This window comes from Tupaia chinensis, unplaced genomic scaffold (genome assembly GCF_000334495.1).
Source record: "Tupaia chinensis unplaced genomic scaffold, TupChi_1.0 Scaffold000317_1, whole genome shotgun sequence".
NCBI lineage: Eukaryota > Metazoa > Chordata > Mammalia > Scandentia > Tupaiidae > Tupaia > Tupaia belangeri.
The window spans coordinates 3,488,043-3,515,920 of NW_006159810.1; the positions used below are offsets into that span (position 1 = coordinate 3,488,043).

The 27,878-nt window shown below is 40.0% G+C and overlaps 2 protein-coding genes across 2 annotated transcripts in view; one reads left to right on the forward strand and one right to left on the reverse strand.

Annotated features, from left to right (window-relative positions):
- The window catches only part of ARHGEF33 (Rho guanine nucleotide exchange factor 33), a 57,526-nt gene extending 43,952 nt beyond the window's left edge, over window positions 1-13,574 (forward strand). The window contains exons 15-17 of the mRNA XM_006151382.3: window positions 2-106; window positions 5,561-5,700; window positions 12,546-13,574. Of these exons, the coding sequence (XP_006151444.1) occupies window positions 2-106; window positions 5,561-5,700; window positions 12,546-12,675 (375 nt within the window). The 3' untranslated portion in view covers window positions 12,676-13,574. The remainder of the gene's footprint in view (window position 1; window positions 107-5,560; window positions 5,701-12,545) is intronic.
- Window positions 13,575-22,086: 8,512 nt separating this feature from the next.
- Window positions 22,087-27,878, reverse strand: part of SOS1 (SOS Ras/Rac guanine nucleotide exchange factor 1) — a gene marked incomplete in the record, with an annotated part of 130,821 nt that continues 125,029 nt past the window's right edge. Inside the window, 1 exon segment of the mRNA XM_014588926.2 lies at window positions 22,087-26,966. Within this exon segment, the coding sequence (XP_014444412.1) occupies window positions 26,475-26,966 (492 nt within the window).

The window sequence follows — 27,878 nt, forward strand, 5'->3', positions numbered from 1 at the left end:
GCACGGGTCGGCCGCCGCCGCTGCAGCCGCCCGCGGCGCGCCCCGAACCTTCTTCCCCCAGCAGAGGTCCCAAAGTGAAAAACAGACCTATTTGGAAGTAAGGAGGGTAAAGTAACACCGCCCCGAACCCCACGGCACTGGCGCCCCGGGCCTAGACGTGCAGGGACGGGCCCGAGTTCACCCAGCGCGGAGGCGGGCGGGGGCAAGGCCGGGCCAAGGCTCGACTCGCGCCCGGGGAGGCGGAGGAGCGCCCGGAGCCCTGCACCTGCCCAGGCACACGTGAGCCTCAGCGACCCTGGAAGGTTCTCCAATGCTGGGACGTTCACACAAGTGCATGCGTGAGGCAGAGATGGCAGGGAGACCGCGAGTCTCACACACAGAGCGTTAGGGGTATTATCTTCCGCTCAAGCGCGGGGCACCTCACAATTCCACGTTGTCAGAGCGCCAGTCCCCAGACCTGCTTAGGTGCCCTCCTCGTTAAGCCTCCTGCCAGCCTTGTTTGTAGCCAGACGCAAAGTTGGCTGTAAAGCCGTTTTTTCTGCCTTTTTTCCTTTTTTTTTTTTTTTGTTTTTTTTTTTTTTTTGTTTTTTTTTTTTTTTTTTTTGTTTTTTTTTTTTTTTTTTTTTTTTAATTCCCCAGCGAGAAAGTGACAAAGCAAGTCGCCAGTCCAGGACTCGAACCACAGTGGCCACGTGGGAGGCCTGCGCCTTAACCACCACACCACTTGCTGGCCCCTTGATTTCCTTCTGACTGTAAAAAGGTTTTACATTAATTACAAAGTCCATTAGGATAGGAGCATCCCCAAATATTTAAGGAAACATTAACTTTGTTATCTGCAAGCCTTTGGGCATTTAGAGATGGTTGAATTTGTATCCATGAAAGGGCTAATAGTTTCCAAGTAAATATTTATATTTCTCTGTAAGTGGTTAGAACTCTGATGAAGCAGAATAATCTCAGAACTCTGCCCTGTGTCCCCACCCTTCAATTACACCTGTGCCCATTTTCAAGTGAGTGGCCACAGGTTGATGATCACTGACTCCTTTCATTCATTTATTTTTCAGCAAACACTGTGCCAGACTCTGAGATAATCGCTGAGGACTCAAAAGTAAAGGACACCCAGTCTCTGTCCTGCAGGGCCAGTATCTTAGTACAGGAAGGAGACACTGAATTATAATAACTTGGAGCACTGGGCCAGGCATTAAAAATCTCTTGGGGAGATGGTGGTTAGAGAAAGTCTCCTAGATAAATCAGATGTCTAAATTAGATTTTAAGGGCTGCCTGTGAGTTGGTTAGAGGGAGAATAAGGTAGAGAAATATGAGAAAAGCTCTTTGGCATAAAACAGTAGAGTGATGATTTTCCTTCGACACATTGTGCCAGAGGGGAGTGTTGGAAATTAGGCTAAAGGGACAGGAAGGGGCACACCAAGAGCTGTGCAGGCTGCTGGCTTCCTGGATGTGAAGAATCAAAGTCTGTCTAGTACCTACAGAGGGCAAAGACACATAATAGGGTGCTCAGCTACAGTTGCTGAGATTCACTAGGATTCCGAGATGGTCTTCTGGCTCTGATTTTCAGTTCCAAAATATATAAAATTCTACTAGGCAAAGCGTATTGGATAAATCAATCTTAGGCATGTGTCAAAGTTTAGAAGTTCACTAACAAGGACAGGAGAAAGGAATAATGGTGGTGATTCAAAGTGACTTGGGCTGAGCAGAGGTTTGCATACAAAACCTTCTAACTAGTGTTGTCTATGCTGTGAAGAACACTTTTAATTTTTTTTTTTTTTAAGGTTTTTGCCATCAGGCTTGTGCACTTGCCAGAAAGAGACAGAAGGGGAAAGTGAGAATCACCCCCCAGGAGATATAGCCACTTCACAATCCCTTCTACATTCTCCTGGGATTTTGGGCATGCATGGACATGCACCAGGATTTTCAAGCACTGGGCCTAGCACTTAACCCTAGATCAGCCATGTGGGAATCCAGTATCATAGCCACCACATTACCCGTGGGCCCTTTAAAAAAAAAACACTTCTATTTCACTTTTTTTTTTTTTTTTTACTTTATTTTTGCTATAGAGCACATGTGCTCGCCAGAGAGAAAGAGAGACAGAAAACGAGAAATCAATCCCCCAGGAGGGATGGCCACTCTGTAATCCCTTCTCCTCTCAGGATTTTGGTCATGCACGCACACGCGCCTGGCGTGAGTTTCAAGTTGACCAGTCTGGAACTCAAACTGTGGTTACTATGCAGGAGTCTAGTGATGTAACCATTCCACCACCTGCTGGTCCCTATTTCACATATACTTAAAAAATCTTCTTCCTAGTTGATAGGAAGGAGAATTTGGGGTCCAACAATTGCCAGGCAAAAACCATTAATCAATCAGAAATATCAAGTAACATTAGAAGCAAACAATGAGTAATATACTTGGCTGTTTACTAGACATACCAAACAACAATAAATAATAAATGAGGAACTGTTATCACACATACTGACAGTGAGTCTCACCCCTGACAGTGTAGCACATGAGTCAAGTTGGTTCAGGAAGAGACAAGTGCTCTTGGACAATTCAAATGGCTTCTCTGTGCTTCCAGTTTTCTATTACAAAAATAACGTAGAACTTGTCTACTTCACAGCATTGTTGTGAGGATCAGGCCAAATATAAAAAAGTTTGTGAATATGCACTGTAAAGTATGGCTGCACAGGGACCAGCAGATGGCATAATGCTTATGTCACTGGACTCGCACATAGTCAACCATGGTTCGAGTACTGAACCTGGTGACTTAAAACTCACACCAGGTGTGTGTGTGTGTGTGTGTGTGTGTGTGTGTGTGCCCAAAATCCTGAGAGGAGAATGGATTGTGGTGTTGTCATCCCCCTGGGGAAGGGTGATCTCTCACTTTCTGTTTCTCCATCTCTCTCTCTCTCTGGCAAGCACACGTGCCCTATAGCAAAAATCTCTCTCTTAAAAAAAAGTAGGGATGCATGATACTATAAAGATCATGACTCTACAGAAAGAATTTTCTTAAATTAGTAATAGAGTTGCTAAATAGTCCCTAAAGCCTACTTCTCAAAATGAGGTCCTTGGGCTGGCAGTGAATGGCTGGGAGCTTGTTATAAAGGCAGAATTTGTATCCACAAACTACCAAATTAGAATGTGTGATTTCAAAAGATTCTTTGGTAATTCATATAAACATTGAGTGGAGGTGGATGAAAGCATTCCTTAAGCCACTGGTTTTCTTTTATTTCTTTCTTTTTTTTTTTAATGGTTATTTAGTTTTATCTGTTATTTAATTTGATGAGTGAAGGAGAGAGAGAGAGAAAGCAAGAGAGCAAGCCACCAGGTCTGAGACTTGAACTGTGGCCGGCCATGTGGGAGTCTAGCACCCCAACCACCATGCCACTTGCCGGTCCTAGCCACTGGTTTCACAGATTGCAAGGCCTAACTCCAGAGATTCTGATTCAGAAAGTGTGGGGTGGGGCTCAGGAATCTAGGTTGTTTTTTTCTTTCCTTTTTTTTTTTAGAGAGATTTTTGCTGTAGGGCATGTGTACTCACCAGAGACCGAGAGACAGAAAACAAGAAATCACCTTTAGTGGGGCATGGCCATGCTGCAATCCCTTCTCCATTCTCCTCTCAGGATTTCGGGCATGCACGCACACATACCCGATGTAGTTTCAAGCCAACAGGTCCAGGACTTGAACCACAGTCAGCCATGTGGGAGTCCAATGTAACCCTTATGCCATCTGCTGGTCCCTAGGAATTTACATTTTAAATAGAGGTCCCAGCTGATCCTGTAGTCCTAGGATCACTCCTTGAGAAACACTGCTTGAAATAGTCAGGCTGCCCATCTGTATGGCTTAGTTATGGCTCTTAGAATTTCAGAGTTTTTAGATCTGCTACTATAACCCCAAGTTAAGATTTTGAAGTCAAGCCCATATGTTTCTTTAAAAAAAAGTTATCCTATTCTTTGCTTCTCTCAGTAAATAGTCACCCATCCAGTTCATGAATCTTTCAGGGCATTATTGATGTGGGTTTTGCTTTGATTCTTGGGTTCTCTAAAGGTTCTTCAAAATAAAGCAGCCATTTTTAGGTTGCTTTTAAATGACAGTAACCTCAAAGTAGACATTTTATTCATAGCTTATGTGCATATTAATAAATGTGTATCTATTACTTAGCACATCTCATTTAAAAAAAATTTTTTTTTAGAGGTTTTTGCTATAGGGCACATGTGCTCCCTAGAAAGACAGAGACAGAGAGACAGAAAGCAAGAAATCGCCTCCCGGGGGAATGGCCACGCTGCAATCCCTTCACCATTCTGCTCTCAGTATCTTGGGCATGCACACACATGCACCCAGCGTGAGTTTTAAGCCACCGGGTCCGGGACTCGAACCGTGGAACAATATGGGAGTCAAGCGACATAGCCATTACGCCAACTGCTGGTCCCTCTAACACATCTCACATTTAAAAAAAGAAACTAGAGAATTCACAAAAGAGGCAGCTTTTTTTTTTTTTTTCATTTTACTTTACACTCCACATATCACATGGTAAGAATTATTAAACTATATTAAAGGTATATTCACTGGTTGGAAATACTAGGTGACATCTACTTCTAAACGTCTCAAAAATTCCTTCCCTCTTTGCTTAAAATAGGGAGTTAGAAGCATGTATTTAAAGCTAGTATTACAATTAAGTAGCTTTCTTTTTTTTAAAGAATTATTTTATTGAACTTTATTTATTTTTTCTTTTTTTGGAGAGGTTTTTGCTATAGGGTGCGTGTGTTTGCCAGACAAACAGAGAAAAAGAGACAGAAAGCGAGAACTCACCCCCCCCGGCGGATGGCCATGCCGCAATCCCTTTTCCTCCATTCTCCTCTCGGGATCTTGGGCACACACGCACACGCGCCTGGCGTGAGTTTAAGCTACCGGGTCTGGGACTTGAACCATGGTCAACTACGTGGGAGTCCAGCGACATAGCCTTACACTAACTGCTGGTCCCGAACTTTATTTTTTAATTTGATCAGAGAGGGAAGAGAGAGAGAGAGAAAGAAAAGGAAAGTGAAAAAGCAAGCTGCCAGGTCCAGGACTCAAACCACGGTCAGCCATGTGGGAGTCCAGCACCCTTAACCACCACGCCACGTGCCAACCTCTTAAGTAGCTTCCTCTATAGAAAGAAAGCCTGGCCAGATCTATGGGGGTTGTTAGGAGTGATGACCTTGGTTACAGATCTCCCAGCAAGACAGCAATTGTGCCCAAATAAGAATTTATGTTCTTAAATGTTAAAGTCCTTTATTTCTTTATCTTTAATTATTGTTATAGCTCTCTTACTCTATGTTCTAGACTATTTATTTTGATCTGTAGGAAATACTATACTCAGCAGAAAATTATCCTATTTCTTCCCACTGAGTTCATCATAGCCCAGGTTTTCTTTAAATGGGATTGGGTGCCCATAGTCCTTTAGGGTGGGAGAGGAATGAGTCGAAGATAAAAAAAAAAATTGTCCCACAGTCAGGGTAGGTTACTGACTTTGGAAAAGAGTAAAAACATTATCCTTCTTTTGTGTTTTCAGGAAATGCATTTAGAAGACACCACCAGATTCTGTCCAAAGGAAGAAAGAGAAAGTGAACAAACATCTTTCAGCGACCAAAATCCCAGGCAAGACCAGAAAGGGGGCTTTCGCAGCTCCTTCCGCAAGCTCTTTAAAAAGAAGTGAGTAGCCCTTAGACAAGACAGCATTGTAACTCATTTCCCTTTGGGCTAAGTCTTGAGGTTTAATTAATAAGTACCAAGTAGTCCGTTGTCACACAGCTGCTTCAAGTTCAGTGCCTGTACCCAGTAGCCACGATTCCTGTGGGGAGAAGATTTTTCTCATCACAATCTCCCAGAGTAGCAGCAATCTCAGCTCTCTCCCTGGCCTCTTCTTTTATTCCTCTTTCCTTGTGATGAAAGTCATGTGTCCTGAGAGGAGTATGCAGAGGAGGTTTCCTGGGAAGTGAGCTGATGACAGATCCCTTCTTTACTAGGAGGAGGAGGAGGAGGAGGATCCACTGGGGGAGTTGGGCCCAATCCCAATGGGTGGCCTATTAGAATTTTTCCCACCTGTACAAAGTTTTCTCAGGGCATCTCAGCACTTCTCATTAAGAGCCTGCAGTTATCCTGGGTGCTAGTACATGTTTACTGGAATGTCTGCTAGTGGTTTCCCTAAAAATGGATTTAGCTTGAGCCCTAGTTAAAAACCACTTTAAGTTTCTATGCTTCATAGGAGGCATAAACAAGGCATTTCTCTTCTGTGGTCCTTTGAGATTCTAAGTCCTTATACAAAACATCACCCACCAAGCATTTTAGCTACCACTGTCTTTCAATCCAGGAGGCAGTGGCCAAACTCCAGCATAAAATGTCAGGAAGAGGGAGGACCAAAACATTTGACTATAGAAGGGTTTGCCAGTCTAGCCACTGCCTTCCTGAAAGACTGCTGTGTCTGTCTCACCTGGCCCTCAGGCCTACCTCCCTCTCCCTTAGAAAGATTTTCCTGGTACTTAGTTTCTCTTGGTAGAGAAGGTTTTTCCAGTCAGTTTTTAACAGCAAGTGTGGTATGTTAATAAATGAATGAGTTGAACAAAGAGATTCTGCTCCCTTTTAAAAGTTGCTTATGAGTGAGGAAGGACAGGAAATCACTTTCTCCTTGAAGGGTGGAGGTTACTAGCTGATTTAGGTAATGGTCTTGATGGAAGAGAAGTGGGAGCAGGCCTAGAGTAAGGATATTTTTTTTTTTTTTTTTTTTTTTTTTTTGTGGTTTGTCTAATTCTCCTGTTTGGAGGGTGGCACTGGGATTAGTGTGTCTCTGGTTGTGGGGCCCTGTCTGCTGTCACTGGAAGGAGGGGGAAGAGAAGGAGGAACCGTGGTTCTGTGGTTAGCCGCAGCCTTATAGTCCCCGTCCAGTGTGGCCAAGCAACCCAGTGCTTCATCCAGACTGCTGCTGGATCCTCCGACCACTCTGTCAAGGAGTTGAGGAGTTAAGAATTGTTAAGAATTACTTAAGATCTTAGTCTTAGAGCCTTCTTGGTCCAGTCTGCCAAGTTTGATACGAATGAGAGCACCTGGAAGCAGACAGCTCTTCAGCCAGACATCGGGATTTAGGATCTAATTCTTTCAAAGGAATCCAAATTCCTAAGAACACTGCTTGAGCCCATCTTTTTTTTTTTTTTTTTAAACTAAAGATTTCCCAAAACGAACAGCCACTTTCAGCCCACTACCATTTATAGTGACTGGATACTATCTGTTGAAAGCATGGAGCAATAGATCACTGGTTCCTGTGCAAATCCTGTTTAATAGAGAAAGCAAGAAAACACGGCGCTAGTTACATGAGGCGGAGGAAGTGCATGGGTCCTTTCTGTATCCAGAGGTCAGAATCAGGAACAGTGGATGGGAGGAAGAACTTCCTAGGAAGGTAGCTGCCTAGAAATGGAATCTGGCTGTCTCATGAGACTGAAGGTTCTCTTGCATGGAAGCTAGACAGTTCTGGTAGGGATGCTATAAAAGGCACTGAGAGATTGCTCAAGAAATCACCAGAGTCCTTTTTAGTGTGGAAATTTGCTTTTTCTGTAGTTTGACCCTATGGTAGCTCAGTCTGAGTAATCACATCATCTTTTTATCTGCAGTAAGAAATTAATGTAGCCTCAGGACTGATAATTTTAAAGACCTACCAGCTAGAAGACTGGATTTTCTCTTTCCCATAGACCCCAAAGATTTTGTTATAATGCAGAGGACTTGCTGTGTGTCCTTCCAAATTCATGTGGATTAATTGCTTTCAGTCCTCTTGTGGCTTTTGGGATTCTCCTTAGAAAAAGAGTCAGTAGATTCCCTTAGTCCTCTTGTCCTTTCTCATAGGTTAGGCCCTCCTATACCAGTCATATGCTGCCACCAGTAGTGACACTGTCCTTTGTATTTAAAATTTGAGTTGTTGTTCGGCTGGAAGTAAAGGTGAGATCATGGATGATTCTTCCTCTGGCAGGCTTTTTAGGTCTGGCCTGGGATGGTCAGCATTGTCAGGTGATGCCTGCTTACAGCTTTGGGCTCAGGGTGCCATGGAGGACACTTTGGGGTTGAAGCATGAGCTAAAGCAACAGCTTATTAAGTGGCTTCTCCTGGGTGTTTCACCCGAGGACCATGGAAAGTGTGTTCCATTTAAGGTAAAGAGGAAGGGCAGGGAAGTCCCAGTGTAGCACAGGAAGGCCAGTGGCTTTTAACTCAGAGAACATACCATCCTTCTCATTATTCTTTATGTGCATGTACTAGGCAAGACACTTGTAAGAAATTGCGAATGACCTGCATCCAGCCATTACATATGAACTTGTGCTCTTGTCAGGCATGTGGATAGGTGTCAGAAGGAATCAGAAAGAATTCAGCTCATTCTCCTCCTGTACGTCAAGAGGTCAGGCTGGCAACAAGCTCTGTGGCTTAAAAAAGTAGTTCATGCTGGGTGCTGGAACCCTCCAGAGCCTAGTCTCACAGGTCCAAATGGGCTAGCACCAGAAAAGCTACCTGTGTCATGTCTGAGGCTTGCTGCCTTCCACCCCTATAGCCCTCTGGAGGCTCGTTCCTGTCTACACTGACACACTTTTTGTTCCATAGGGGCTTGTTTGGCTGGTGGCCCCACACACCCAGAATGCTGCTTCGGGATGAAGCTAGGCATGGAGCCAGATGCAACAGAAAACCTGAGAAAGGGTTCTCTTCCCTCTGAGGCTGGGAGGGCCGAATGCTTATACCCACAAGAAATCAAAAGGGAGAGTCAAGTTGACATCATAAAAAATTCTGAAAAAATGCCCATGATAACTGGGGAAAAGGATAAAACCTCCTCATTGTTTCCGTCTCAGGCACATTTGTCCTGGGTGGGTACCAGGTCATATGTCCCTGAAAGTTGCCCAGAGTTGACAAGAAAAATAAACTATACATTTTACAGTTTAAAAAGCCAGGACCAAACCTACTGTGATAGGTTGATATTGGACTGAATACTTATCCCCTGCCTTTGTGCATGATGGAAGACAAACTATTCCATTCTAGAAGAATCCATATGGAGGCTGTCAAAGACATAAACCTAGGTTATTGTGAAGTCTGAGCCAAGTGGTACTTCATCTTTATATGTAAATCTTGCGTTTAGATGAATGAGTGTTCTTGATTGGGTGCATGGCAGCGGGAAGATTACATAAGACAGCTTAGAGGCAGGGAATGCATATGGTGTGCTCTCTTTTTATCCTCAAATTTGGGGGCAGGGGAAGTTGAAGAATATGGCTTACCAGGTGATTAATTCTACTTCCTTACCCATTCTCTTCCTCTTTAGCACTTTATAATTTACATGCCTCAGAGTGTCTCCATCCTGGTCATCATCCTCCCTCCACCAATCTCATCAAAATCTCTCTATTTTCTTAATCACACACAGAGAGAGGACTTCAGCAGGGCCCCATCCAACTGAATATTAGCGAACCCTCTTTTGGTATCTGCTCAATTTCTTTTGTGTATGTCCAGTCTTGGTCATGGAACAGACCATAGAAATCAGGACTGCTAAAGAATCAATTAATAATTTTATTTCCACTTTCTTTCCTACTTCTTTAAAGCCTATCTCTCCTCTCTCCCCCATTCTTACCCACTTTAGGGCTCCTTTTCATTTCCCATTTCATATCCCATATAACATTAAAGTTGAAGAGGATGGTTGAAGGGATACACAATTTAGATGACTTAATCCTGATTATATTTGTTTCTCAATAGGTTATTTTAAATCAATCATTAAGTTGAGGGGCTTCAGTATACTAGGTTCTGTTCAGCACAAAAGAAGTAAAAGAAACAGTTGCTACCCATTAGAGCTTATAGTTCAATACAAGGATAACTTAGCTACAAGGTATAGTACCTAGCACATAGTAAGCACTCAACAAGTATTTATTAAATGAATGTTCATTTGTCACCCTGTTGATTACCAGGGCTAACTGATTAGCCCACTGGATAATCCTCCTCTCCATTACTTCTCCACATGCATGCCTTCTAAAGCTTTCAAGGAAGGTGGTCTTTTTTAATCATAGAACCAGCCCTTTTAAAGTCAAAGTTGCTATGGCACTGGTTTCTACCTCTGCCTTTCCCCATCTTCAAACAAAATGTCAGGGTTTACTTACAGCAAGTCTATACTTATACAACCTACCCAACTTACTATTTTATTGTCCCTTGAGTGGAACGAAAGTTACCTGTAGACCTGTTTTCTTTTTCTCTTTCCATCAGATGCTTTGATGGCTGTCAGCGTGTACTGACAGCCACTGTATACCCTTGCCCAGTGTTTGCCTGCCTGTCCATTTAGTCTCTGCTCAGATCTGCCCTACTCTAGTCAGCCAAAGTGGCTCTGAGACTCAAAAGCCATTTCTGTTTTAGAGAGAAAGGGAGTAAAAGCAAACGCACTGGGCTTTTCTCTTAGAGTCTGTAGTTTTTTTCCTAATAATTTAGATGTACATTACTTTAGAGTATAGCAGTCACACCTTTGGAAGAGTCCAGGTGGCTGTATACCATGTGAATGTAGGAGGAGGTCAATTAAATTTATCTTTAAAAGAAAGGAAATGAGCTGTTGTTAGTCACAACTATAGTAGAATGCTGGATTTTTAAAAGGATTAGCAAGTTAGCCATTAGCTTATTAATAGTATCAAGAATTTCAGACACTGAAGACGTAGGGAAGGTACAATTCATGAGAAGAGCAAGTTAAAAAAAAAACTAAGCTGAGTTTGTCGACTTTGAAAACTAGACAGGGCGATTTTGGCATTTGTTTCAGAAATGGGAACGCATCTGGTGAAGATTTCTGTGGTCCTTGGGGCTGGTGGTGACATCAAATCTTTCCCATTTCCAGGTAAACACTAAACAGTTGCATGTTGGAACCATCAAAGTGTGACATGTTGGGTTTTGGAGAGCTCAGATGTAGCTAAGAGGGGAAATGTGAGGTGAAGATTTTGACTAATGACTTCCAGATGAGAAATCGTCATGTGGGAAACAATTCAGAAGAAACAAGCAGCCCAATTAAAATCCAAAATAACATTTTGGGTACAACTGTAGTAATCAGGGATGATTTATATTGGAGGTAGGATGTTTATAAGAGTTCTGCAATGCGAGAAGGCCTGGAGTTTTAAGGCAGGCATAGAGGCTGTTTCAAGGGAGAGCTCAGGGTTTGGGGAGGTCTCTGAAAAGAAAGAGAACCCCTTCCTCCAACATATCATCTTATTTGATGAGTACCCAGATGTATCAGAGAGACCGTTTTTCCTCTCTTCACTGGGATGTAGTGGAAAAGTACTCCTTATCAACCGGAAGTAGAAAGCATGGTGGGCAGCCATAGGCTTCATCTGTGATAGCAAATATTAGGGTGAAAAGTGGAGAAATCTAGTCAGTTGTTAGGTTACCAGACATTAGGATTTTAGTCTTTGTGTGGATCCAACTTCTATTTTAAAATAATGTAAAGGGATGTTTGAATTCTGCCCAGTTGATTCAGTAAATGATAGAGTCACAATTAACTTATTTAATAACAGGGACTCAGTAGCAAAAATAGCATGTGAATGATAGTGAAAGAACGCACAGGCCATTTATCCTTCTTTAGTGGAAGTGTACTGGCTCAGCCTGAGCACATGGAGAACTTGTTCAGTTGTGTAGAGGTTTGGAAAAAGAACTTCATATCTAACATCACTTTCATACATCCAGCATGAGGTCTTGATATTGGTTCTGTTACTGGGCTAGTTTTACCCATTCTAGCTCAGAGTTTAAGCTAGCCAAAGGGCCCTAGTATAGTTTAGCAGAGGTTATTTCCAGAAAGCGTCCTCCCTTCAGGGACTTCTGACATGAACAAACTGGAGAAGGTGCAGAGCTGGAATGGATTACCCAACTGGCTTAACCAAGATAAAGGAAGAATGCACCCTCGACTGGGGACTCAAATGGACTGATTTGAGTTGTTGACTGTTGATTGGCCTTGGTCTCCTTTGTGGTGGTTGAGATTATAGTATCTCCTCAATATGATCACTGTACTAATTTCTGCATTCTACCAAATGTAGCATATATATATGTGGTTGGCTTCAATAAATCTTTGATTTTAAAAAAGAAAACAAGCAAAAGCAAGAGTTTGTAATGTAATGCCCAAATTCAGCAAAGGCCCTAATAACCTTGGTTGAGCACAATGAATTCCATGCATTTTTACTTTAAGGGACTTGGTAATTTGTGGAGTAGATACTTCACTGAATCAAAAACAGGATTTCTTCAGTGTTCCGAACATTTATTCTCCTATTACAATGTTATGACACAGTATCTTACACTGACATATACAATTGTCAAAGTCATCCCCATAAAGCATTAGAAAGATATTCTCTTTATGTTTGCTGCAAATCTTAGATACACATGTCCTGAGTCATGAAATTCAGGGGAGTAGAAATTATTCCAGATCTAAGAGGCAACTGTTTTACAAATGCAAAACAATTTGGATAGATAAACTATATGAAAACAATTAAAACCAAATCAACCTGTACTTTATCTGTGTGCTGAGATTTTAGGTCCAGTGGATCAGAATACAGGGAAAAAACTAATGAGAATCCCTCAATGGATCCTTCACCCACCAAACAAGATTTCTTCAGAAACCGACTTGCTCTTGCAAATGACCTTGACCAAGGAACAGCTGTGTAAAACAAACTTAAAGTTGTATTGTCAAGTGGTAAGATGAGGATAAAAAGCTTGTATATATCTGTTTAGGAATATATATATATGTATATATATATACACACATATATATATATAGGTGTATAAATCCCTGAGGAGAACTAATATAAATACTTACACATGAAACTAAGTCAATATACAAGACATTGAAGAGGTGAAGATTAGTCTGTGTTTAAGACCTTGCCTTTTTTGAACCTCAACACTTGGAAAAAGGGAAATGAAGACTTTTCACATCATTACAAAAAAACACTATACATTTGAAGGAAAATAAACATTTGTAAGAACAAATACTTCCATCTTGAAGTCATTCCCCAAGTATAATATTGAGCATGTTCATATTTAATTTGGATGTGAATTTTATGCTTTCTAGGGGCTTAGCTTATTAATTCATCCCAGTGTTCTTAGATTAATATACATTATGTTAGGGGCAAGTTCTGTCTTGCCATATGTCTTCCAAAAACCCCAAGGCAATACCTAACATCTCTTAAGGTAAAGGCTTAATTAATAGAACTGTATGTTATGTGTTGCAAATCTGAGTTGTAAAGAAATTTGTGCTTAATCCATGATAGACAAGTTTCAAAGCTTAAAGACACATTGATCTCTAAACTTGTCCTGTGGTTATAGAAATCGGTAAAGGGAACAATGTTTTCTGTAGAAATTGGAGGACAGGGAGCACAAAGGAACAGTCTTCCTTGTACTGAGGACTGGAAAACTCAGAGTGTTTTATTGAGTACTCTGCAAGATCCATTAGTGATCCCGAGTGTCACACACACTCACAACTGGACAGACAGGGAGAAAAGCACTGGTTTAGCCATGTCCTCTTGAAAAGATGTTCTGGAACCAGCAGATGGCATAATGGTTACATTGCTGGACTCCCATGTAGTCAACTGTGGTTCAAGTCCTGGACCCGGCAGCTTAAAACTCACACCAGGCGTGTGTGTATGCATATCCAAAATCCAGAGAGGAGAATGGAGAAGGGATTGCAGTGTGACCAACCCCCTGGGGGGGGGATTTCTTGCTTTCTCTCTATCTCTGTCTGTCTCTCCAGCAAGTACACATGCACTACAGCAAAAATTTCTCTCAGAATAAATAAAAAAAGATGTTCTTCGGTCTGGACCAAAGGTGGCAACGGCACTAGTGCTTTAATGGTTCATGCACAGTGGGTGCTAAAACACCAAATCAGAATTTAACACCAGGTTGCATACTGACTCTATTTTCCAGAAGTGAAGTCACAAAGAAAGCTCCTACAGCTTAGGGAAAGGAATCCAAGAAGTGAGGCCTGCTTGGCTGTGAAGTAATGAAATATGCTGTTTCTACATGGATCTGTCCAAGATGGCCAGCATCCCTGACATGCTCTAAACATCAGATTCATAATAGAATAAAGAAAAATAGGTTTAAACAATGTGTTTTTACCCCCAGGTACTTGCCTGTAATAAATTAGGGGTTTTTGATTTCTGTTCATTCAAAATCTTGGTACTCAAATTAACTTCAGAAGCTGTTCTTCTGTTAATGTACCGTTTGGTAAAACAGGCAATATTTCACTTCCATTGCAAGTTTTCTTCTCTTTGTCTAAAGACTAACAAGGAACTCCTTTATTAGCATTTTGAACAGTGGGTGGCTGAAGCATGTAAAGAATAATCGCCAAATTTTTGGTGTTTCTGATATTTAGGTCGAGACTTCTTTTATCTGGCTAAAGAAGTTTGGGGGAAGTGCTTGAAAGCACAATGCTAAATTGACTGGTCATGGAAAGTGAAACAGAAGTCACAACCTCTTAAATAAAATGTAATGTAAACAATAAAATTCTTTTTTCCTTTATATTCTATCGTAAAAGTGATCTGGAAGTGTTTAAAAACAAATCACACCTCCAGATTTTGATAGCATTCTCTGAACACTTCTGATGTTACATGTCGCACAATTCAATCTAGTTGTATGAAACTCACCTGTGAAACTAATAACTCATACTGCTGCCACTTTCCGGGTCCCCATCCCTGATATCTGGACTTTTCTGTTCACTTTCTAACTGCTCCAAGCACTGTATTCCCATTTATCCTACATGTCTTTAGTATTAATATTCCTAAATACTACTTTGTGTGGAACTCAATGTTTTTTTAAAAATAACTATTTAATTTTATTTATTCATTCATTTGTTTTAATTTGACCAGAGAGATACACAGAGAGAGGGGCAAAGTGAGAAAGCAAGCCACCAGGCCTGGTACTTGAACCACGGTTGACCATGTGGGAGTATCCAGCACCGTAACCAACACACCACCTGCTGGCCCCTCAATGTTCTTATCTACAATTAAATTCTAAACTCCTTGACTTGACATTCAAGGCTCACTCCCTCCAGGATGGCTCCAGGTTTTATTCTGGCTGCCTTCTCATACTTTGTACTTTTGGGTGAACTAACTTACTTCAGCTAAAGTGGGCTCTCCCTGCCCCTCAGTGAGCTCTACACCTTGCCCAGGCTCTTGTCTTTTACATTTCCTTTATCCTTTTCCTTTCTGCAAATCTTAAGACCCTCTTTAAGTCTCTTCATCTTTCTGTGATCTCGTCTAGTGTTTTATCTTTTGACATATTTGTCTTGCCATTCCAAAAGAATGTAAGTCCCCTCAAGGGCAGGAACTGTGCCATATCCTTAGTATTCCCTTTGACCTTTAGAAAGTACACAGTAGGTGCTCAAATGACTGATGCCAGGGTTAACTGTGGTGCCATAGTAGGTAGATGCCTTTAAGCACTCTGTACCTTAATTTGACAGAGAGCTTAAAGGTTGTCACTATACCTCTCTGTTCATTCATTTGTTTTAATTTGACCAGAGAGATACACAGAGAGAGGGGCAAAGTGAGAAAGCAAGCCACCAGGCCTGGTACTTGAACCACGGTTGACCATGTGGGAGTATCCAGCACCGTAACCAACACACCACCTGCTGGCCCCTCAATGTTCTTATCTACAATTAAATTCTAAACTCCTTGACTTGACATTCAAGGCTCACTCCCTCCAGGATGGCTCCAGGTTTTATTCTGGCTGCCTTCTCATACTTTGTACTTTTGGGTGAACTAACTTACTTCAGCTAAAGTGGGCTCTCCCTGCCCCTCAGTGAGCTCTACACCTTGCCCAGGCTCTTGTCTTTTACATTTCCTTTATCCTTTTCCTTTCTGCAAATCTTAAGACCCTCTTTAAGTCTCTTCATCTTTCTGTGATCTCGTCTAGTGTTTTATCTTTTGACATATTTGTCTTGCCATTCCAAAAGAATGTAAGTCCCCTCAAGGGCAGGAACTGTGCCATATCCTTAGTATTCCCTTTGACCTTTAGAAAGTACACAGTAGGTGCTCAAATGACTGATGCCAGGGTTAACTGTGGTGCCATAGTAGGTAGATGCCTTTAAGCACTCTGTACCTTAATTTGACAGAGAGCTTAAAGGTTGTCACTATACCTCTCTCTGTTTCCTTTTTTTTTTTTTTTTTTTAAGAGAAAAAATAGTCACAAAGGAAATCAAATACAGTTGTCTTCAGAAGTAGTTTGAAGGCATCACTGCCACTTTCACATCTAGTGTTAGGGACTGTCTCTGAAATAAAAAAAAAAGATACTTTTTTGTCGTCCTGGTTCGTTTCATAATCTTTCTAGATAGTACTGTAAATTGATGGGAGATAGTTTAATATTTATTAATGATATTTAATGTAATGTTTCAATAGGAATTAAATTAGGAAAGAACTTGATAATTGCTACCTCTGCGATCTCCAACCCCCTGAAAAGTACAGTTTACATAGGAGACCACAGATGTCTTCGGTAAGCATTTGGGTTGATAAGCATCCAAATATTTCTGAATATTTTTACATAGGCTGGTGTCATAACAGTCCTTTCTGTAGCCTTGTAAGATTTGTAATTGACCCCAAGTGATGACTGTCCTACTTCTCTATTGGAACCTCTGAGAACTAGGGACTTGTGGATCAGCACTCTAGAGTTTTCCTCAGTGGGCCACTTCATCATACAACAGATAGTTTAAGCGAGGCAGGGACTTCAAACTAGAATGCCAGGTAGACCCATATAAGCAGTGTTTCCATAGCACTTTACATCTTATTCTCTCACCTCCTTCGAGTCTTTACTCCTATGACACCGTCTCCATGAGGGCACTTGTGTAAATGCAGATACCTGGGCACTGTTTCAGTCTCACTGTATTGGAATATTTGGGGGGAGAGTCCAGGATTCTGCATTTTATTTTTAAACTTTTTCTAAAATTTAATAATTATTTTAATTTAACTTTATTTATTTGCTTATTTTAGAGTGACAGAGAGAGAGAGAGAAAGTGAGAAAGCAAGCCTCCAGGTCTGGCACTCAAACTGTAGTCGGCCATGTCGGAGTCCAGTGCCCTTAACCACAATACCACCAGCTGGCCCCAGGATTTTGCATTTTAAATGAAGTCAGGTGATTCTTTGACCCAGTGAAAGAGATAGAGTCACTATCTCTTAGACCAATAAATTGGATAATCGAGTATATAAATTCAGATTCTATTCCTAAATTGAATTCTAGGGCAGAATACAGAATTGATTATACTTACCTTGAGATACAGAAAATATTTCATCAAAACTCTAGTGAATATTTTTGTATTCTTGAATTTATCTGACCTTGACTGTCAATGTGGCAGTATCTGATTAAAAATATACAAGATATATTCATAATCATTGCTCTTGGTAAATTGGTAAAATTGATTATACATTATAGATAATCAATGGCTTATAGATTACAGAATGAATGTCCTATATCAAACTATATAATAAAATTTAGTTTTCAGAATAAACCTTTTCTTGAAACATCGTCATTGGTAACTGAGCTGAAACAGTAATGCTTCTGGAACAGTTGGGAGTCTCATGTCCTAGAAGCTGACTTGATGTGAGTGCAGCATTCTCAGTGTGGTGTATAGCTAGTGAGTTTCACATGCTGGAGAGGGGTTGGGTAAAAAGGAGGAAAGGATTCTGTTTTTTTTTTTTTTTGAGATTTTTTGCTATAGGGCACATGTGCTCACCAGAGAGTGAGTGAGAAATCACCCCCTGGCAATAGCCATACTGCAGTCCCTTCTCCTCAATTTTCCTCCTGGTATCTTGGACACGCACGCACACGCACCTGGCTTGAGTTTGAAGCTACCAGGTCTGAGACTAGAACTGCAGTTGACTACATGGGAGTCCAGCGACATATATTACACCATCTGCTGGTCCTGAGAAAGTTTTTTTGTTTTTTTGAGAGGTTTTTGCTATAGGGCACGTGTATTCCAGAAAGACAAAGAGAGGCAGAGAGACAGAAAGCAAGAAACCACACCCCCCGGGGGGGGGGGGGCGGCGGTGGCCACACCACAATCCCTTCTCCTCCATTCTCCTCTCGGGATCTTGGGCACACATGCACACATGCCCGGCATGAGTTTAAGCCATCGGGTCTGAGACTCGAACCACAGTCAGCTACATGAGAGTCCAGTGACCTACTGTTACGCTAACTGCTGCTCCCGAGAAAGTTTTTTTTTTAAAAAGAAACATGCGTTAAAGTTGAGAAAAGTGGTGGAGACCTGTGCTTAGGTAAAAAAAAAAAAGAATTTGATTTGTGACATCAGATCTAAGTTTTAATTATTTTTTTTACAGGTGCGAAGGAGATGCAGCCATCTCTGCATCACTGTTTTTTTTTTTTTTGGAGAGGTTTTTGCTATAGGGTGTGTGCGCTCGCCAGACAGACAGAGAGAGAGAGACAGAGAGACAGAAAGCGAGAAATCACCCCCCAGGGAGATGGCCACGCCACAGTCCCTTCTCCATTCTCCTCTCGGAATCTTGGGCACACACGCACACGTGCCCAACAAGAATTTAAGCCACCAGGTCCGCGATCAGCTACATGGGAGTTCAGCGGCATAGCCATTACGCTAACTGCTTGTCCCTGAGTCTTAAACTTTTAAGAACTTAAAAATATGACTGGGGCAGTGGTAAAAACATCTTTTTAGAAAGTTGTTATATGTTCAAAATAGTCAAGATTTTTATCCCCAGACATCTTTTGCCTTGCAAAATCTGGTGTTTTCAAAGAGCCTAGTATGCATAGGAATCTTTAGTAAGTCATCTAAACTCATTCCCTATCTATAGTTTTTTTTTTATATTGTTTTCCAAATATGTCCAGACTCTGACCCATACCTTTCCTGTTTTATTTACTGCCTCATTCCTTTCAGCAACAGTAACATTAAATGCTTTTGATTCTTAGCAGGAAAACTGAATGGGTTGTTTGTTTCTCATGGTAGTAAACCCACTCATCTGGACAGTCAGTAGATACCATCTGTGGTTCCGAGTGGGTTGTTTCTACTCAGCAGTAGTGAGTGCTCTCCCGTCTCTGGGGCAAATCCTTCAGCACACAAACATGCTCTTATTTCTCTCATCTTTAAAACAAAAGAAATCTCTTGACCAGTCTAACTATGCCCTTTATTGTAAACCTGAAAGAGGAAACTGCTGTTGTTTCTCTCCTGCCATCCTTTATTAATTAACTAGGCTCTGGCTTTGCCCACATCCCTGGGATGACTTATGTCAAAATCCCATTGCTAAGTGAAGAGTCTGTTCTCAGTCATTTTATTCATCCTATCAGGTATCACTTAACATGTGGATCATTTCCTCCTGAAATAACTGTTTTACCACAGCTTAAGTACACAACATACTCTTGGTTTTCATCTTTCTAAGTGGTTTCTTCCCTCTTGGTCTACTGGCTGGTTCCCCTTCTCTTACAGAGTGCTCCAGAGTTCTCCCTTGCTTAGATCTGCCCTTTTCAGTCTGTACTCACTCCCCTCTGTCATCTCATCCAGTCTGCTGGCTTTAAAATATCATCTTTATCAAAGTTCTGCTTTTAACCTAGACCTCTCTCCCAAACATCTCCAACTGCCTCTTTGACATCTCTTTAATATGTCTAATATATTTATTGAACTTAGCACATCCAAGTCAGCTTCAACTCTATTACTTCCACCTCAGTTAATGGTAACTTGGTCATTCTTGTTGCTCTGGTCTAAAACCTTGAAGTCATCTTTGACAATTCTGTTTCTCTTTCACCCTAGTTCTCAGCAAATTGCCTGTTTAACAAATATACCTAGACTCTGACCCCTACCTTCCCTGTTACCAGACTAGTTTAAGCCACTTTTTGTGCTAGCTTTCCTGTTCTCACTCTTAATCCCTAATAATTCTCAACTCAGCAGTCAGAGCAGTGCTGTTAAAATGTACTGATAAATCAGATGTAAAATGTAAATGTACATTGGGCCCTCTCTCAAACAGAAGTCAGAGTCATTACAATAGCACCTTCTTTTATTCTGCTCACATTCATGCCTCTCCAGATACAAGCAGACCTCAGGAGTCCTCGGCTATACCAAGTGTGCTACTGCACCTGGGCCTTTCAACAGGCTGTTCCTGTGATTTAGCACTGTCTTCTCCCAGATACATGCACGTCTCATTCCCTTACCACCTCCAAATCTTTATTCATATGTCACCTTCTCTATAAGGTAAACTGTGACCATCCCATTTAAATTTTACTTCCTCTATCCCTCACATTCTCAATCTCCTTGTCCTTTTTTGTTTATAGCAGTTACAACATTCTACTGAAGAATATATCTACTTTAGTACTATCTACATATCCTCACAAGATTATAAAGCTCATTAATGGTAGGGAGTATTGTCTGTTTTATTCATTGCCTATCATCAGAACTGTGCCTGGAACAATACATATCTGTTGCATGTTTACTAGTCAGGCCCTTATTAAATGTTTATGACCTCAAGTCACTCAAAACCAATTTAAGTGATGATAAACAGCAAAGTAGCCAAATAGTAAAGAATCAAATTATGGGGACTTTAGAATAACCAACCTCTTAAAAGATACCTAAAAGCAGGCAAACTTTGAAAATTTATTACCTGTAACATTAGTTACCATTTGCAAAGCAACTGATCTGTGAAAGGCATTGTGCTTTGCACTTACCTTTAAACCACGTAATAGTCGCCAAGAATCTGTTAACCTCTGTATTGATGAAAGACAAGCTCAGATTAAATAACTCCTCCAAAGTTATTCATGTAGAAATGGAGCCAGAATGTGAACACAGCTATGAATCCAAAGCACCTTTGGATTTTACTTTATGCTATTGCATTGATTCTTGTTTTGCTTGAATAGTTATTAAGGTAGGGAAACTAGCTTCTAAATGGGTTGTAGTTATTCTTGCCTCCAATAAGAATCAAGAGTCCAAAGCTGTTAAAATGGCCATAAATTGCTATTTTGGAATTATCATGTATCATAACCCACCTTACCTCTGGAAACCATGGTCATCTATCTGCAAAAAGGCAGGCTTACCTCTGGACTGTACCATAGAGACTTCTGAATCTGTAATGACTTAATATGATTAAAATAAATTAAGAAAGCAAATCACCTGGTTAAAACTCAAAAGAAGTAATGTTTTAAGAGCAAATTTACCATTGACTGATATCAGTTTTAAATTATTTTCCTACAGCCATTAAATTGATTACCTAGAACATAATAGTAGAAATCAATGAGTTTGTCCTTAAGCCAGGGGAAAAAAATCATGAGTGCATTTTAGGTATTTCTGAAAGCAGTTCTCCAAATACAAAGAATCAAAGTTGACTCAATGGTCTCAGTCACCAACTGCCACACAATATTGACTTAAGTCACCTCATTTAACCTCAGTTTTTAAATAAGGGAATTGGATTTCTAAGGATTCATCAGTTTTTACACTCTATACTTCACCATGAATGACTTTTCACTTGCATAATTCTTTTTTTAAAATAATTATTTAACTTTATTTATTATTATTATTTTCCAGTTTGATAAGAGTGAGAGAGAAAGAGAGAAAGCAAGCCACCAGGTTCGGGATTTGAACCATGGTCAACCATGTGGGAGTCCACAGCCTTTAACCAGCATGCCACCTGCCAGTCCCTAATTTGCATAATTCTTTAGTTACAACTTCGAATTCTATCTTTTCATACCAAGCCTAAAAATAATTGCTTATGGTCAAGCTGCTTTATTCAAACAGATCTCAGCAAAAGCTGTGTCAGGCAGTTGCCTGTAGTATCTTTGAACTTCTTTTATGGAATACCACCATCTCTGTCTTCTGAAACTTCATCCAGGTGACACCCAACGTCACTTTAAAGTGCTAATTATCAATCCAAGAGCCTCCCATTCACTACAATCATAGGATCTGACACAGAAGGAAATATGGAACTTATTTTATCATAAGAAAAAGTTCATCCAAAATAAGACCATGATAAAAATGCATATTATTTCTATATGGAAAGTATAAGGTAAATTAGATTACTGGCTTAAAAACAAAACACTGCCCTGCCCTCTAAAATAAATACATGCAAAAATAATACACTTGTGGGCTATGTAAGGCATTTTTCTTTATTATTTTCAGTTTGTCTTAGTAATGCCAGAAAAATAACAGCCATTATTTTCACTTTAAATGCAAACCAAACACTGCTGCACACAGAGTACAAAGATTACCTACGAACAGGGTTAAGTACAAAGGCCGTATTAGATGTATAGACCACACTTTGTTCTTACATCAAAGTAAGACTGACACAGCAATTTTTTTTGACAATTATTTTAGCAAATAACCGTGCTACCAAACAAAGGCAAATACACATATATACACAAACACATCTCAACTGAAATTATACATGTCACTTTGACAAACAAATTCTCTGGTAGTTTTTACCAGATATTTGCACCCCAAAGTCCCCTGCCCTAATCCCGCCCCCAAATGCTGACTTGATCTGAAGAAGAAAATTAAGAGATGTTCTTAATTAAAGGCACATTTGGCAGCTACTGAAAGTGGCATGCATCTGGCACAGGTGCGCTCCCCTCAGCCACACCGCACGTAACTTCCATCTGTTATGCATCTTGTTTCTTTGAGTGGTGGTCCATTGTGACTCACCTTTAGCTAACTTGCATGGTTCTGCAGCAACTGGCTACTTAATGCACTATTTTCATTAAAGGCAAAAGGGAAATTTGCTCACAGTCGACAGAAAATGCACTTTACGGTGTCAAAAATGGAAAATAAGGCATGAAATTTTACAAAACAAGTTATAAGTGCTTTTGTTGTTTAGATTTATCATATAGACTTCATGCTTTCTTAACCAGAGCTCAAAATATTTCACTGGCTCATGTATAAGGGACTATGAAAATGACTTAAAAAGTTAATAATGAGATGTTTCAAAAGAAAAAATTTAATAAATATAGTCATCACTTACCCTTTTAAATAAGTTTACTGCATAATTCTTTCAGCCAAATGGATTGATTTTTTATTTACTGGTTAATGTGCAATACAACAGGACCTACACTTTTATAACAGTCACACACAATATAGGTTAAAAGAATAGTAAATCTACCCACAGCACAGAATTTAAGAAATAAATGGTTAAATTGTTTCTAAATCTGAAGGAAAAAAAGGTTTTTCTCAATATGGACGACACTAATAAATTGTGACACCCCTCTCTGTTTTGCTGAGCTACTTAAAAATATGAATTTAAACTGTTGTAGTAAAAGACAAATAATGAAATACATGATTAAAGTGAGCTAAACCTCAAGAAAAGATCATGATCATACATACAAACTAATTTTTGGTCTGCATATTTTGATTTATGAAAATTTAAAGAATTTAGAACAATGTAGTCTCCAGTTAAAAGAGTATTTGTTCACTAGACGGTTCTGTTGATTGTAGTACTAGTGTGGCGTGCTCTTTGCTAAATTCACATCCATTAAAAAACATCCTTAAATTACCAGAGAATAGTAACCTAATCTCTAAAATGCAAAATTTGATGCCTAACAATTAAGCAAACTTTTAATATTTGTGTATTTCCTGACAATTTGTAGTCTTATTTGGAGAACCTGTCTTTCAATAAGTTTAGAAACATGTATTTCTTATCCATTCCTGTTTTTTAAAAAGTACTTAGATGTGAAAAAGCTTCCCTTTCTAGTATATTGGTTATCAGCAAAGTTAATCCAGCCTTGAAATGTTTTCCTTTTTTTTTTTCCTTTGGTCATTAAAAGATAGTGAAACATTTAAGAACATTTCTCTTTGGAAAAGAAACGTTCTACACCTGGGAATGCGATTAACAAGAAGTCATGCTGCATTGACTGCCGCAGCGTCCTGGATTCTGGGGCAGAATTCTGTATGATGCATTTATCTTCTATGCCACTTCATGTCCCCGATTAAGATTTTAGTTATGACAAGGGATAAATCTGTCAGCTAGTTAATGCTTCATGGTAGGAGAATGCAAGGATATGGTTTTCTCACCTCCACCTAAGGGCATCCAAGTGGAATTTTTAAATCATTTACCACAATAGAAAGTATTTTTGCCCAAGAGTCACACTTCAGAATAAAAGTATCCTCTGTCCACAATGCATGTGAAACTGTTGCACAGTGAAGTGGTCTCCTAGAGCCACAGGGTGGAAGGATGGTTCCCTTTGGGAGAAATATGGTTAGTATTCCAAATCTGAGTTTTTCTCTTAATAATAAGATCAGGCAGGTTGAAAAGGGGTTGTGGAAGGCCAACACACTAGCCAGAGAGATAACTGAATGAGCTCCAATGTGACTTTCCTCAGGTTCTCATTTGGAGTAGGGATGGGGTAACTAAGAAGAGAAGTGATCATTAAGCTGTATAAAGAGAACTCGTAGAGACAATGAGGCTGGCCCAATAAACAGTCATGAGAGATTCTGGAATGTGTATCACAATTAATTGTAGCAGCACTAGTAAGGAGGCTTACATAAATAATTGCATCCAAGAGGGGACTTGAAATTAAATTTTTTTGGACATTTGAAAAGAGGTGACTTCACAAAGAGAAAAATGGCTATCATATTAAGAATGGTACAGATATAAATCAAAAAAGATTCAACTCTAAAAAATAAATAAAAAAAGACATATTAGGATGGACTGCTTAATGCAATTAACATACTTATGGTCTTAAAGGACTATATATTGTATTATCATGATGTACATTTAATGCTGTAATAAATACCACAGGAAATTATTAAAGTACTAGGTTTCCACCATGACACAGCACTTCTAAAAATGTCTTTCATGATGTGACTAACAGAATTGCTGAAATGTTCTTCATTATTCAGAGAACACATGCAGATATTGATGAACTGATGACTCTAAGGATGGAATACTGCACATTTCACAAGCATTATAGTGGAGATTAATAAAACTTCTTCTCAACGAGTTGCATGCATTTCAGTCACAGTATTTGTTAGACTCAGAACAGCAATACATAGGCTTAATGAATAATCCATATTATGATATTAATGATGCAGGTAGATGTTCTATTATGAAGTTTTGATAGAGCAGAAGACCTCAAGCAAAGTAGAATGTTCAATATAAACCTTAACAAACTGGATATATATCACTTAGGAAATTAAAAACTTACAAAGTTCTGCTTAAAAGATACCCATCCTATTCTAACCAAATATTTTCCTACATGCCCAACGACAGGTTTAGATCATTCTTTAAGATTAATACATACAACCAGAACTAGAAACCAAGGCGTACCACAATACGTGCGTCTATGCTTAGTGTTTGTGTGTGTGTTTTTCAACTGAAAAAAATAAGAATCGATCATTTTCTCCATATAATAATTTAATATATGCCAGCCAAACAAAAGTATTTGTATCTTTATTTAATTAAATTAAAACAGACCTGCCAGGTATATTATATAACATTCACTATATACACATGATTTAGGCAATGCAAGGTAATTCTAGATATGCTGATTCCTTAACTATTAATAAAACATGAACAGTGTCAGTGATGCCCAGCAAGTGTTCCTTTCACATCGGATGCCTGCATTTCCATAGTGTGGTTAGAGGGACAGCTACAAGCCATGACATGGATTACCAGTAAACCTTTATGGGAGAAGGAGGGAAATGACAATCTAGCATAGGTTAACAGTCTCCTAAATGTAAATAGTGTACTTGACAGTTACATTTTTTAAAAAGGCGTAACACAAAACTTCTCTTGTTGGAAGGCAACATCACCACATTGTGTGTGTGAGTTGTGTGTGTGCGCGAGTGCACACGTGTGTGCACGCACGCGCACAGATGGGGAGACTGGGGAAATGCTTTTAAAATTGACAAAATTAGTCTTTTAAAAAAAACAACAACAAAAAAGTACCTCTTTGGTGAAGCCTCGGTACCCATTCAATTCACTGTAATAATCTGTAAACAGGACTGTAGTACAGTGCTGTGCCTTGATTTCGGCAAGGTCAGGTACCACAGCCTTTCCTCACAGTCCTTTGAATGATTTTTAAGAAAATATTCTAAAGTAGAAGAGTAAAGCAAAGGAAAACAAAGGAGGACATTAAGATCCCTGTTTAAGATTTTTTTAAAAGTGCATAAGATTTTGAATTACAAAAACTGTCATCATGTGGGTCTGCTGGACACTAGATTGTTTTCCATCCCTTTAACGATAAAGATTGCTTCACAAAAGAAGACTTCTGCCTATTGGCTGGAAAAAGTCCCTTTGCTTGGTTTTCAGGTGCAATCAGTTGTTGGATTCTTCTCGGTCAGTCTTTCCATATTCTAAACTCGAATACCATTTTCAGTTTATAATTACACCTGGGTTAAAATTCATTGTCTTATACTGCATCTTGAAGTAGAGTCGTTAGTGTTTGGAGTTCTCATTTTAACTCCTCAGTGCTGGCATAATCAGTGCATCCATTGCCAGCAATGGATCTGGGGGTAGGAAAGTGTACACCCCGGACAGAGGAACTCAGGAGGAATGGGCATTCTCCAACAGTGGTGGTCCATCTCTGTGCATGGATGGGTGTGTATGCTCCCTTTTGTAAGTTTTTGGAGGGAGTTTAGGGATATGTTGAGAAGTGCTATGTCGTGGAGGAACAGGCGGCCCAGCAACTGGATGAAGGTCCACTTCCTGTGTCAATGGTGGTGATGGCAAGTGCCTTCTCGTGCCATGAGGAGAAGGTGTTTGAGGAGGAGGTGGTGTAAAGGGGGAAGGGCTGTTTGGGAAGAAGGCATTGCCATGGTCACTTTTTTTGCCCAGAGGGGGAGGCTGGAGATGTAGTGGTGAGCTGGAGAAAACATCAGGTGTCCTCACAGGTTCTCGTGGTGGTAATAAGGGAGGGCTCTCAGGAGGGTCTGAGATAGAGGTCCGGTCTGATATCGAGTATCGTGGTGAATAGGCTTTTGATGTGGGTTGCCTAGGAGGAATGGCTGGGGGGCTGTCCAAATGCTTAGACATAATCTAACAAATGAAAAAAAGAATACAGCACACATTTATTAATGATTTATATAGTACCATGAATATATTAAGAATTATGTTAGGGTTGTTCAAATGTGTTATTGGCGAACACCAGGTGTTGAACAAGCAGTTTTTCCATATATTTTAAATGGGAAATTCCACCATTCATAGAAAAAAAAAATTAATTTTGGCAATGTTAAGGTTTTTTCCTCAAAATTCTTGTTTGCTACCGCATGCCTATAACCAAGTCTAGAATAAGATCATTTATGATGTAGCATAAGTTACCTATGAATTTTACCATTTTAAATGTACAGTATTAACATTTCATGAAGTTCTGCAAAAAGTGTCTGGACTTATTCAGATGTTGCTCTGCTCTCTGAACAGCTTAAGGATCAATGAATAAGTTAACAACCAAAAAAAGAAAGAAAAGGAAGGAAATTTAAACAAATTGGAAAAGAAATAGCTATTATGAGCCTTTAAGACCTCTTCCAACCCAGAACTTTGATGAATACCTCATTTAAAAGCATGTCAGACTCATTATTAAGGATGCAGATAAGTAACTGTCAGCATACGCTAAGATACAGTTTTGGTTATTTTTTTATTTTTTTATTTTTGGAGAGGTTTTTGCTATAGGGTGCGTGCGCTGGCCAGACAGACAGAGACAGACAGAAAGCGAGAAATCACCCCCAGGGGGGATGGTCACGCCACAATCCCTTCTCCTCCATTCTCCTCTCGGGATCTTGGCCATGCACGCACACGTGCCCGGTGTGAGTTCTAAGCCACCGGGTCCGGGACGCAAACTGCGGTCAACTACGTGGGAATTCAGCGACATAGCCATTACACTAACTGCTGGTTCCCCAGTTTTGGTTATTTTTGAACTTCATACAAAATTTCAGAATTTTCTTTCTCTTTCCC